Genomic DNA, 13,911 nt, shown 5'->3' with positions numbered 1-13,911 from the left:
ATTTGTCAGACGCATTTATCCAAAGTGACTTACAGTGCATTTAAGCTATGCATTATTTATTGCTATGTGTGTTTCCCTGTTCAATTACACTACAAAAAGCTAAAAGGTCATAATGAATGGTGAACAATGCAATGATATGTTATTTTTCAACTAGCCGAATAGTACCATATCATTACAAATCTTATATTATAATTGAGTGATGGAAATGCAAAACTCACTTTCACTACAATTGCATGTAAGTGCAGGTTATTTCATTAGTCATCTCTAGTTGCATCTAAGGGGGGTGTTGAACAAATGGCCATATTATACCAGTAGGGGCTGACTCGGCAAAGAACTCTTGCGTTACTGCTCCGTAGTTCTCATTATTTACTCCACCCATGGGATGCCTGTTGATAAAAGAAGCAAAGAGACTGTGGGGGAAACACATGGGGTCGGGGTGATGAAACAAGCTTAAAAAGGCACAAATCTTTCGTGCGACTTAAAAGTGAACAGACAGCAGCTGAATATCACACAAAACACGTCTCTGTTCGAGAAAGTCGACTATATAATCGCCGGCAGTGCAGAAAAGTGCCTCAGAAGCGAAGTGAAATGTCTTTTTGTTGTTTCTCCGTCGCCTGCCGCAGTCTTGTATCAAAACGAGCCCCTGCTGTGTCGGTGTTCAGGTGAAGCTCAAGGCCGCCGAGACGCAGTCGAGTTTTATTCACTACCAGCATGTCAGGTGAACTCCTTCTGTGTACAATATTGAAAAGAGCTTTAACTCAGCGCTGAATCAGAAATTAGCTCATTTTTATCTCATCAGACCATCGCACATAGGCCCTATTTATGAAAATGCATTCCTAGGATTTCAAACCGATTATCATTATCGCAGCAGAAACATGATAAACATTTGTTGCAGAAAACACACACAGCCCCAAATATCTCAAGTTGCAGCAAGGCGGTTAACTCCAAATTGATCAGATGGTTACACAAACACTTGGCATTCCTCAAATGCTATTTAGTTTTAACTCGTAGTGGCTGCTTTTTTGCCATGTGTTTGTTTTGTCAACTGTAGCGCGTATTGTTATTGTATTTATGACCTATTATATGTACAAAAAAACATTCATTTAACTTATGGGTGCTTTTTAAAAATGTGCTTTATAGAAGTTACTAATATACATTATGAGCATTCTAAATTAGACATCAATTTTCTTTCTTTCTTTCAAATAACATTAAAGAGAAAATTCTACACAGAAACAGTGCCAGCCTACTCTGTGTTCGTCGGAAAACAAACTGAACCAAACGAAACGTTTTTCATGTTTGTTCCCTTATGAGGCAGAGAATTAGGTCGTTTATCATATGGAGAGCAGAAGCAGCGAATGAGGACTTATAGGGAATATTTGTCAAATCCACGATTGGATATATAAGATTTATGCTAGTTTACCAGGGACTCGGCAGAGGCTTAGGCCCGCTTGGTGAGCCTTCTCTGGAGGCAGAAGAGGGAACAATAGGCCACTGATTGATGGTCAAGGACGTTGAACCCTTCTCTGGAAGCCAGAAGAGAATGGCCTCCGGGGAGAAGGGATGCAGCCAGCCATCGTCTGTGCAGATTACCTGGAGATACAGCCACCCTCACATAACAGTTATTTAAAACAACGCTTTGTTGTAGAAGTTACACAACAGTACAGATCAGAATGATTTGTTTTGTTTGTATGACATTTGTGTTTTCTTAAATGAAAGCATTAATTAAGCAGTGAGGTAGAGAGGCTGTGACATAATATACTCCATGTTGCTTTCATAGCTGGATAATATAAAATATTAGATATTATTGTTATTATATATACATTTTGTTATATACACGTTTAAAACTTGAAATATAATCTAGAAAAAAAAATTCAACACACATTCATGTATATATATATTCAGGAAATATTTTGATGGATTTATTATATTTTCCAATAATAAAAATTATATCTATATGTTTATTCATTTTTACATATTTTTAAATATTTTCATGTATGTGTTTATAAATACAAAATTAACATGCACAGTACCGAACATGCCCGGGGAAGCCAGGCCAGGTTAGGGAAGCCTTTCCCCACGGGGTCCGGCCGGGCTCAGCCCGAAGGAGCGAAGTGGGGCCGCCTTCCCGTGGGCTCACCATGTGCGGGAGGGACCATAGGGGGTCGGTGCGTAGTGGATCGGGCGGCAGTCGGAGGAGAGTGCCTCGACAGCCCGATCCCTGGACACGGAAGCTAGCTCTAGGGACGTGGAACGTCACCTCACTGGCGGGGAAGGAGCCTGAGATGGTGCTTGAGGTTGAGAGGTTCCGCTAGTAAAATTCTGCTAGTCACAGTTTGTCTATAACGAACACCATGTTCAAGCATAAGGGTGTCCATCAGTGCACGTGGCACCAGGACACCCTAGGCCGCAGGTCGATGATCGTCTTTGTGGTCGTTTCATCTGACCTGCGACCATATGTTTTTGGACACTCGGGTTAAGAGAGGGGCGGAGCTGTCAACTGATCACCACCTGGTGTTGAGTTGGATCCGATGGCAGGAGAGGAAGCTGGACAGACTCGGCAGACCCAAACGTACTGTAAGGGTCTGCTGGGAACGCCTGGCCGAGTCTCCTGTCAGAGAGATCTTTAACTCCCACCTCCGGCAGAGCTTCAACCAGATCCCGAGGGAGGCTGGAGACATCGAGTCCGAGTGGACCATGATCTCCGCCTCCATTGTCGAAGCGGCCACTCGGAGCTGTGGCTGTAAAGTCTCCGGTGCCTGTCGAGGCGGGAATCCCCGAACCCGGTGGTGGACACCGGAAGTAAGGGAAACCGTCAAGCTGAAGAAGGAGTCTTATCGACCTGGTTGGCTTGTGGGACTCCTGAGGCAGCTGACAGGTACCGGCAGGCCAAGCGGACTGCTGCCCGGGTTGTTGTGGAGGCAAAAACTCGGGCCTGGGAGGAGTTTGGTGAGGCCATGGAGAAGGACTATCGACTGGCCTCGAAGAGATTCTGGCAAACCGTCCGGCGCCTCAGGAGAGGGAAACAATGCCCTACCAATGCCGTTTACAGTGGAGGTGGGAGGCTGTTGGCCTCAACTGGGGATGTCATCGGACGGTGGAAGGAGTACTTCGAGGATCTCCTCAATCCCACCGTCACGTCCTCCATTGAGGAAGCAAAAGCTGAGGGCTCAGAGGTGGACTCGTCCATCACCCAAGCCGAAGTCACTGAGGTAGTCAAGAAACTCCTCAGTGGCAAGGCACCGGGGGTGGATGAGATTCGCCCTGAGTACCTCAAGTCTCTGGATGTTGTGGGGCTGTCTTGGCTGACACGCCTCTGCAGCATCGCGTGGCGGTCGGGGACAGTGCCTCTGGGATGGCAGACCGGGGTGGTGGTCCCTCTTTTTAAAGAGGGGGACCGGAGGGTGTGTTCCGAAAAAAGGGGGATCACACTTCTCAGCCTTCCCGGGAAAGTCTATGCCAGGGTACTGGAGAGGAGAATACGGCCGATAGTAGAACCTCGGATTCAGGAGGAACAGTGTGGTTTTCGTCCAGGCCGTGGAACGCTGGACCAGCTCTACACCCTCTACAGGGTGATGGAGGGTTCATGGGAGTTTGCTCAACCAATCCACATGTGTTTTGTGGATTTGGAGAAGGCATTCGACTGTGTCCCTCGTGGCATCCTGTGGAGGGTGCTTCGGGAGTATGGGGTCTGTGGTCCTTTGCTAAGGGCTGTCAGGTCCCTGTACGGCCGAAGCAGGAGCTTGGTTTGCATTGCAGGCAGTAAGTCGGACTTGTTCCCAGCGCATGTCGGACTCCGGCAGGGCTGCCCTTTGTCACCGGTTCTGTTCGTAATTTTTATGGACAGAATTTCTAGGCGCAGCCAGGGGCCGTAGGGTGTCAGGTTTGGGAAGAGCTGAGCCGCAAGGCGAAGCTCTCAATTTACCGGTCAATCTACGTTCCTACTCTCACCTATGGTCATGACCGAAAGGACAAGATCCCGGATACAGGCGGCTGAAATGAGCTTCCTCCGCAGGGTGGCTGGGCGATCCCTTAGAGATAGGGTGAGAAGCTCGGTCACCTCGGAGGAGCTCGGAGTAGAGCCGCTGCTCCTCCACATCGAGAGGGGTCAGCTGAGGTGGCTTGGGCATCTGTTACGGATGCCTACTGGACGCCTTCCCCGGAAGGTGCTCCGGGCCCGTCCGACCGGGAGGAGACCCCGGGGAAGACCTAGGACACGCTGGTAAGACTATGTCTCCCGGCTGGCCTGGGAACGCCTCGGTGTCCCCCCGGAAGAGCTGGAGGAAGTGTCTAGGGTGAGAAATGTCTGGGCATCTCTGCTTAGACTGCTGCCCCCGCGACCCGCCCCCGGATAAGCGGTAGAAAATGGATGGATGGAGTACCGAACATATATTATGTAAACAAACTTTTATTCTGGATGCCATTATTGGTTATTACAGCCCTATTACCAATATATTGAATCATCCGGACTGCACATTTCACTACGACACTTTGATAGAGTCAAGAGATCACAAATTAGTCAATAAACATGTTTTCTATTTCAGTTGAGGGAAATATACATGCGTTATGCATGTGACAAAAAGGGTGCAAGTTATGATTTCTGTAAATAACTGTAGGATTTCTGTTCATTAAAATTCTCAAACCAGAAGCAATACAATTCTGAAAGCGGCGCCTACTATGAAAATCATGCTTTAAAAATAAGAAAGCTAAGGACATCACTAGGTATTTTAATCACCAAATATTGACATCTGAGCTTTAAGTATGGTGAAAACCATTGGTAAAAACGTTTGGTAACACTTCATGCATTAGCTTACAATTAACAATTTAGTTTTTCAGCATTATTAATCCTTGTTGATGTAAGCTCATGTCAATACAGTTCTTCATGTTAGTTCACGGTGCATTAACTAACGTTAACAGTAACAACGTTTGATTTGAATAATGTAAATGCGGAAATCTACATTAATGAATATTAATAAATGCTTCAGAACTATTGTTTGTTGTTATTTCATGTTAACTAATGCATAAACTAATTGTTAACAAATAGCACCTTATTGTAAAGTGTTACCAAACTTTTTTAAATGGTAAGGTTGACATTTGTATGAAATTGCCTTTATAAAGCGAATTCACACTTCCTCTAAAAGGCAGTCACTTACAAATTCTGCAAGAAAAACAGCTATCGGCAGGTCTTGATTTAAATATGAATCTAAATATTAACCTGTTAAAACTGAGCATACCGCACTCCTATGAGTAACTCAAAAGATGATCACATTACCCACATTCTGCATGAATGTGTATTTCCTGCCATATAGCTCCTACAACCGTATATGTTGCATCATTTAGCATCCAGGACTAAAACAACAATAACATCTGGTTTATAATACTACAATTATAATTAAAATATGTAAATAGCCTATTTGTAGCTGTAACGTAGTTGTTTCATCATAACGTGAGAACATCACAAAGCGAAATTCATTAAGCAGCTTAACGATGGGTCTTGTGTCAGTTAAAAGGGATGGTGGGTTTGAAACATGCTGCTGATTATAGGGTGGCAGCCCTTCTTTTTTGTACCGCGTTGTTTTTCAACGACAACCTTATGCCTAAAAAGACTTAAGCTGTTAACTAAATCATCCAAAACAAAAACACAGGGGAGGGAGAGCTCGAATTCATTTTAATTGGAGGACTTGTTTATGGGTACACACAAACTTCTCTACCAACACCTTAAAGGGATAGTTAACCCAAAACATTTTATTTTCTTTTATTTCAAACCCGTATTTCTTTATTTTTCATCTACAAAAGAAGATATTTTAAAGAATGCTGGTTAACAAACAACGGCGCTACTTATTCACTTATATCGTACCCACACAAAATGAATGCAAGTTAATGGGTTGCCAACATTCTTCAAAATATCTTATTTTGTGCACTTGCATAAGAAAGTCATACATTTTATTACTCAACGTTCACTGTGTAGAATTGTTATACGTGTACCCTTCACAGTCACATGACGGGGAGACATTTGCATACTTCAGATAGGTGAGCGCATAACCGTGATTTAGACATGCGTGACCGATTAGTCCCTGATCCAAACGTAATGAGGAAATTGGTGTTCTTGCAGATATACGGTCTGAAAAGCATCAATCCGGCAATTGCACGGGCGTAGCCGCCGCATAACTCTTCTTTCACTGTATTTCTACACTCACACAAGACAGGCACTGTCTGGGTGGGGGGTTTGAGTTAATTAAAATGGCGAGTGCGCTAACAACCTGCATCGTCACAACAACAGACTGATTTAGACGCGGTGGGATATTAAACAGGTCCCTAACTCACACAACTCAGCCATGCCGGTAATATTGGTGCTTTCCTTTATTACTTTAGAGCTGGTAGATGTGGCGTTTCTGCATCGGCCCTGAATCACTGCAACTTTTACTGTTGCTTTTAGTCTAGCGGGGACGCAGGTGGAAATGTACAATAGCACAATTGCTAAAAGGATAACCCGTTTTGTCCTTTCACCGGCCATATGGCGTTGTTTGTTACGTGACGAACGGCGCTTATAGCCTACTTAGATACTGCAGCCTATAGACCAAATGATTCTATTCCACTGGTAGCACTGTGCACACTCTGTGGCTCTGGCAGAGGGGCCAATGCAGGATGTGAGAGCTGTTTCCATGGTTACCGGCTCCACTCTCTCTGCCTAGCAAAAACTGTGTCATTATCCGGTGCTTTGGACGGAGGCAGAACGGAGCAGCAGTGCACAAGTCAGTTCGCCTGACCGTCTCGCGCGCATCAACGCAATTTGCATCATTTTCCGTCTCGCGCCCATTTCGTATTTTTGGGCTTCCCATTACGGCTGGTGTGGTCGTGCCTGAAATTTTTTGCCGTGAATTTTTTTAAGCAACACCGGTAATTTGGAGTCCTAAAAGCCGGAATGAAGGTGCAAATGGATGCACAGGTTTTTCATCTCAGTTAAGAGATCCAATTTTTGTCATCCGGTAGAGGACTTGTCACGTAGCAATTATTTGATCAACCACACATACAAAAACATAGTTATTACTGATAGACAGGGTATTTGATAGTGTGACTCGGTGGTATTGTGTCTTTTAGTACAGGAAAACTCTTCCCACAAATAAAGCCATACCTGAATGAGTCCATTAGATACTGTCATCTCATGTATTTAGAAACAAGAAAAAAGAGAAAATTCAATGGATATAAAAGAAAGCCTGTAGTACCAGTCTAGAACAGTTGTGTGTGTGTGTGTGTGCGTGCGTGCGTGCGTTGTATCTCTTTAGTAGGCCAGAGTCTGTTATTAACAGAGCTGTGAAACACAGGCTCATGAAGATAAATGCCTGTACACTTTCACACCTGTTCTGAAGCACCTCTCCTGAGCACTACACTCAAGTTGTTTTGCTTCAAGAATGGACCTTAGGCCTTTTGCCACTGAAATCTGCTTTGGCTAAAATAATATGAACACAGTCAATGTCAGCTCAGACTTATCGCTGTTGCTCATATTTACGGTTTGGGATTTATCCAAACTTTGTCTCTTTTGCTCACCATTTGTGCTATGGACATGAATGATACCTTAAAGGGATAGTTCACCCAAAAATTCTCAAGTCTTCATTTTCTTGCCCTTTGTCATTTCAAACCTGTATGACTTTTTGTTCTGCAGGCCAAAAAATAAGATATTTTGAAAAGTGTCGGTAACCGAACAATAAGGCTACCCGTTGACTTTCATTGGATTTTAGCCAATATAATAGAAGTGAATGGGTACCACCATTGTTCGGAAATAAAGTAATTCAGGTTTGAAATGACAAGTGGATGAGTCAATGATGAAAGAACTATCACTTAAAATCGTATGCCTTGTGTGCTGTTACTTTTTTTTCAAATCTGACAAACTTGTGAACAATAACAGAAAAAATGCATAAAATGATTAAACGGAGAACATTGGCCATATCAATGTGAAGTGAAGATGAAAGTGAAAGTGACCTATTTGTCAGTTATGGTGAACCATACCTGAAATGTGACCTCTGCATTTAACCCATCCAGAGAGTAGTGAACACACGCACAGCAAGTCGTGAACACACGTACACCCGGAGCAGTGGGCAGCTATCACTGCAGCGCACGGGGAGCAAGTAGGGGTAAGGTGCCTTGATCAAGGGCACCTCTGTCTTTACCTGCCGGCCCTGAGGATTGAACTGGCAAATTTCTGATCACGAGTCCGACTCTCTAACCATTAGGCCACGACTGCCCTAACAATCAATAACATAGAATCGCATAGCAACCACCCAAAAACCTTGCTCCGCTCCCAATAAATAAAGAAATACTGCAGTTCATACACCTCAATAGGTAGTTTATGACTCGGGACAGTTTTTAAACATCAAATGCAAAATTCACGGCTTCCAGCAGTTCGTAGAAGGGATCCATCAGAAGCCCTATGCAAACGCAAAGAAACGACAGCGAAAGCATTACTACGGCATCACCGAGATACGCCACCCTGACATTTAAAGCAGCTTTCACGGGGCGTCCGTCGAAAGGGTTCCGTTTCGAGAGAGTAAAGGCAGACAGCGTGAGCTCGGTTCAGATGAAAGGGAGGAGGTACTGCTTGAGTGAAAGAATAACTTGCTGCCAAGAGAGACAGAATCTGGTAATCAGCGTGTGTCTCTGCTCTGTTGTTTACAGCACCCAACACCGCTCCGTATGGAAGTACAGGAGGCGCCGACGTCCTGCTGGCCTGCCGGTACCTGATCCTGGCTCTCTCTTCTCTCATCAGCATCTACTAGCCCCGGGGACGGCCATACACAATGACTGTAAAGAACCCTTTGAGCATTTACAGATCCTTTGACATCGCAGATGGCTGGATCCAATTTGGTACAATTTGTCTGGAAAGCAGCGAGGGATTTTAAATCAGCATTATTTACGTTGGGATGGGAATTTGGTGGTGTTTGTCATCATGTAAATACTTTAGGCTTTAGGTTTTTTGTTTGGTTTCCCTTCTTTTCTGTTGTGTTATTTGATTCCCACTTTGTAAATCAGCATGCATTGTCTCCTTTCCAACGCTCTCAAATTAGCTAAAAGCGCGCTTCGGAAAAGCGAAGGTGCGTGACGTTAGTGTCTTTGTTATTGGTAACGGAAAGACACCTCGGTGTGCCACTTTGCTATCCATGCCGGTGCATCATTTACATACCCATAAAGGGGCAAAGTGTTTAAATCACATGCTTATTTAAACCCGGCGAGTCAAGATTGGAGAAGGGGACTAGATAAACAAAAAGACGGGTGATGGGTGAAGCGAACAATTGGAGAGCAGTTGAATAGTTTTGACAATGAAATATGAATAATCATTTCGTGGACCAAAATTACAGCCATACTTCAGCGGTTCAGGCCTCTGTGCTGTAGCCCCTTTAGAATTTAAAGGAAATATGCAGAGAAAGCTCATAACCCTTTCTAGCTGTTTAAGAGTTTAGCTATGATTGTCTTTGCGCAAGAGTTAATTTTGGGTGCAACCTAAAATTTCACCAGTATTGGAGTTTTTTTAACAGTTTGTAAACTGGTTTGTTTGTGTCTAATCCTAAAATTAGACACATACATTAGTCGAAACGGTATAACCCAACAAAGACTAATCTCTTTCCATTTTGCCCTGGGCATCTTTTTATTGAGAGGAAAAATATTCTAATAGAAATATTCATTGAATATAGGGTTGCATTGGATGTTAAATTAAATAAGACATCAAATAACAATAGCACATAAAAGACATTCTGCAGTCGGCAGATCGCAAAAAAAAATATCGGGCCATTCCAAAGTGGAGAGAGAAAGTAGGTCATATATTATGGTGTCTAATGGAACTTATCATTCAAGTCATTATTGCCTTTTTTAAACCGATAAATATTTTTGTCTACGTTCTTTATAGATTATGTTTTATGGTTGTAATCATTTGAACAGGATTTTTATAATGTATTAACATATATTACCCGCTTTGCTTTTGTCAGTGTGAAAAAGTTTCGAATAGGGAAGCTGAAAAAAGATTATGCACTTCCCTGTGTGGGGACGGTATGAGTTTTCAAGCGTGGATCCAAACATGTGAATGAATATTATTTCAAAATAAGTATGCAGTATGGCATAGTTTACAATGTCGTCTTTCAGTTTAGATGCCACAACTGTTGTTGATTCTCGTCAAACAAGTAGAAGTCGGAAAAAAGAACTGTTTGTAATCAAATAATCTACTCGGAGGGTGTAAACCAGTCATACGGTATCATAGAAAATGAGTCACGTGTGTGTATATTCGAAGAGAGTAGAATTCATTTTATCTTATTGGTAGAGCCAGTGTCTAGATTTAGTTTAACCTCTACCCTAGTTCCCACACACTTGTTGTATACTACGATTTGCAGAAATTATAAATGTGCTGCATGTCAAATGAATATGTATGTTGAGGTGGCCACGTACCATAAATCGAGAATTTGAGAACAAAACCAGGCTGCTTTGACTTCATGAAATGTGTTCCACACTACTGAACATCACTGGGGTTGTGTGTTGAGCTACTGTACCATGAAATGTTTCTTTTCACGTCAAAATCATCACAGGAATCTTCTGCTCGGTGTGAAATATTTGGTATATTTCCTCACGTTCAATCGTTTATTTGCAACAAAACCATGACAAGTTTGCATGCTTTCTATTACTTCCTGCACTTTTTATATAGTTTTCAATACCAGGGCAAAATGTATTACCAATGAAAACGTCTTAGTATCTTGCTTGCATTGGAAATCATTCTACACTTACAAAAGTTACAATGATCTCACTGTATTATAAAGTAAGAAGCTTAGAATTCTTATTTGAATTTTTTCAATGACTAATACTCAGTAGTGATGGTCTCTTGTTCATTTGTATTAGGGTTTAACTAAACTCTCCCTGTGCTTGTTGCAGACTTGAAAGCATCAGACATCATAAAGAGGATGTTTTAATATTCATATACGATTAAACCAATGCCTGGCTCTCATAGACACATATTATTTTTAATGTTTACAACGAATATCCATATTTGCAGATGAACGGCTTTGAGCGGTAAATACACTGCGTATTCATATCCATGTAAAATGCCATTCGAGTCCACTGTAGAAGCAAGTACTGTATAAAATGTGCCTTTAATAGTATTGATCAGATCTGTTGCCATTCCATGTCAAATGCCATATCTGAGCTTCATGCATTGGCCATTCATAACTAATATATCAGACGTCGCAGTATTTTATTATCTCTTCCTTTATTAGATCTTCTTTATTACTTCCTTTATTAATAGGCGCTAAAAGGGTCATTTTTTTAACATCTGCCGATTTTACGTTCTGTAAAGATAAAAAGGTGGCACGTGCTCTTTTAATAAATATTGTGAATGAAACATCAACAACGAGCTCATTAAACCATCATTAAAACTGCATAAGTGGATATCAAGATAAAAAGGGTGAAAAACGCAGGCAGGAGGCGTTCATGCATGCATAATACGCCTGAAAGTTACAGCCTTTCAAAAAGAGTCTGTAAATAACAGGCAAATGTGCTGCACATTTCCACTCTGAACATCTAATGACTTGATAATTACATTCCTGGACATGCATTAATATTCAAGGACGTTTTTTTTCCCAAATGGCTCAAGAGTTCTCGTTTCACGTGTGACTGAAACTCACACACTTCTCCGTCGTATCGATTCGGTCGCGGGCTAATGCTATTTTTAACCAAGTTCAAATGACTGCGGCCTGAGGAGACCCCTTGGGTTCCATTGCAACACCTTTTCAAAGTCCGCGGCTGGTGTGAACACGGGTACGACGTAAGGTGCGAGTTAGCATTTCTGCTGTCTTTTGCGAATCCTAACGGCTAGTGCCGTTGCCAGATGCACGCAGAAAAAAAACCTCCAAAATAACAAACGTGTAAGATCCTTCATCTCGTAGCACAAGCCGAGCTCCTGGCAAGACAGAATGAGGGTGGTAGGCGGTATTCCAATGATTAAAAACCTGTCAGCTCCATCTCTGTCTTGGCCAGACTCTTTTGAAAGTCGGTTTGAGAGTGCTGTGTGTGCGGTCAGGGGAGGCGATTCTTCTGACCTGGCAGTTAATAAAATTCTTCCTGTGCCTTTGTCAGTTTCTGGAGGAGGATTTCGTGGAGTGCTGGAGGGTGCTGCATTAACCAGCTGTGAGCGCACTCTCACCCAGCAGCGCTCTGGCAGGGCTGACAGTAATCTACATAAACCTCTGTCCTTTTCACGACGTGATTGCGGTTTTGCAGTATTCTAATTGACTCCGCGGAGCACTGTAAAAAACAAAAACCTATAATCCCTCTTGAAGCCCCGTTTGCTCTATGGCTATTGTGTTAAACCTTCAAACGATACGGGACGAATGAAGCGTGTGCGATGAATGCACTTAGCCTGTAGAACGTTCATCGGCAAAATATTTGTCCGGATAATAAAGTAGCTGCCACAAATGAGAATGAGTGAATTCTAAAGGTTTCTTCCTCCATCGAGTGTTTGTCAACTCCCTTGTTCGTTATTTTCACTGAGCTGGAAAATAAGTTAGTACTGATGCAGTGGTTTTGATAACGCTGAGGTTTTAACAGAGATTTCTTTTGCTGAGCACTGTCTCAATCTGATGACTGAGGCTCATCAGGAGAAGTGCTAATGTTAAAAAGAACTGGAAAGAGACACGCCAACAACACCGGTGTGTTATTCACTTGCTGTAATGTCTCATTAAATGTCGGTTGGCCTGGTAATTTGTTATTTGCTGTTTTGAATGGCATTGGCTATTTGTGTTGGCATTTTTTATATCTTTAGCGGTTATTTTGTAAAGTGAAACCAGTGACACAACCAGTCTGCTTTCGCCAGTAATTGAGAACAGGAGACAACCAACGGAAAGGGGCGAACTTACACGAATGCTTTTTACAAAAACATTCGGCAAGCTTTGGTTACTTTTGTATATACATGTTTGTTTCATTTTGGTACCTTCTTTTTGTTCGGTTTGGTGACTTAGTAAAATGGACATTGTAACCATATTGGGTTGGCTGTATTTTTTATTTTCCTTCCTCGAATCATGAAGCTGAAACGTCTGTGATGAGAAATTTGAAATGGTCATCTTTACTTACATGTGTATGGAGATAATTTAGCCACCAGGAATATAGTTGTATATTTTAGGCTCTAGATCATTGGAATGACATATATGGCTTTAAGTGGCATTGATATATATTGATATTTGTCAAGAAAAAAAGAATCATATACTTTAATTACTTTAAAGCTTACATTGTGTATAGCACGTATGCAAGTTCATTTTCATCATGTTTGATGTAATTTTGTAGCAGTGGTTTGATACTAATAAAGTTGGAAGTTGGTGATGGAACTGTAAAATGTGGTTTACATGATCATTGATTTGATACACTTGAAAGAGTAATACATACTTTGTGGTATATTTCAGGGATTTTCAAACTGGGGTCCGGGGACCAACAGGGGCCCTGCTGAAGGTTCGAAGGGGTCCCCAAAAAACTTCAGAGAAAAAAGCTACAATTTTGAAAGTCTTGTGAACATTATTACGGTTTCATTTATGAGTGTACACAATTATTTATAAATAAGTGTTTGTTTATGCATACTTTACAGAATTGTTTACATTAGTTTTTTCTCTACAGTTCTCTTTATCTCACTCACTTGAGGCAGTATTTTTTGTAAAGCACAAGATTTATTGTGAATGTTGCTGAAGTACAAATAAATTTAAATTGAAAATGTTTCTCCTCAGGTTTACAGATACAATATTACTGTAATTATAGGCAATCACACTTTTAATTTATCTAACAGAGTTTAAATGTTTTTACACAAAATATTTAAATACATTGATGTGTATTTTAGAAAGAGGTCCTTACAAAATCTTTATGATATTTGGGGGTCCCCGGCATTCTAAAGTTTGAAAACCC

The 13,911-nt window shown here is 41.9% G+C and overlaps 1 protein-coding gene across 2 annotated transcripts in view; it reads left to right on the top strand.

Moving 5' to 3' along the window:
• Nucleotides 1-13,349, top strand: part of negr1 (neuronal growth regulator 1) — a 102,901-nt gene extending 89,552 nt beyond the window's left edge. Inside the window, exons 7-8 of one of the 2 annotated variants that reach the window (XR_013786948.1) lie at nt 8,668-9,619; nt 9,681-13,349. Coding sequence is in view for 1 of the 2 variants with exons in the window: in XM_079460932.1 (XP_079317058.1) it covers nt 8,668-8,768 (101 nt within the window). In the remaining variant the exon portion in view is untranslated. Of the gene's footprint in view, nt 1-8,667 lie in introns of both variants that reach the window. The other variant, XM_079460932.1, reaches the window with a different exon arrangement.
• Nucleotides 13,350-13,911: the final 562 nt, after the last annotated feature.

The sequence above is a fragment of the Barbatula barbatula genome (assembly GCF_947034865.1).
Source record: "Barbatula barbatula genome assembly, chromosome: 7".
In the NCBI taxonomy this organism is placed as follows: Eukaryota; Metazoa; Chordata; class Actinopteri; order Cypriniformes; family Nemacheilidae; genus Barbatula; species Barbatula barbatula.
Note: the sequence above shows the minus strand (reverse complement) of the source record. Positions and strands in the feature narration are given on the sequence as shown.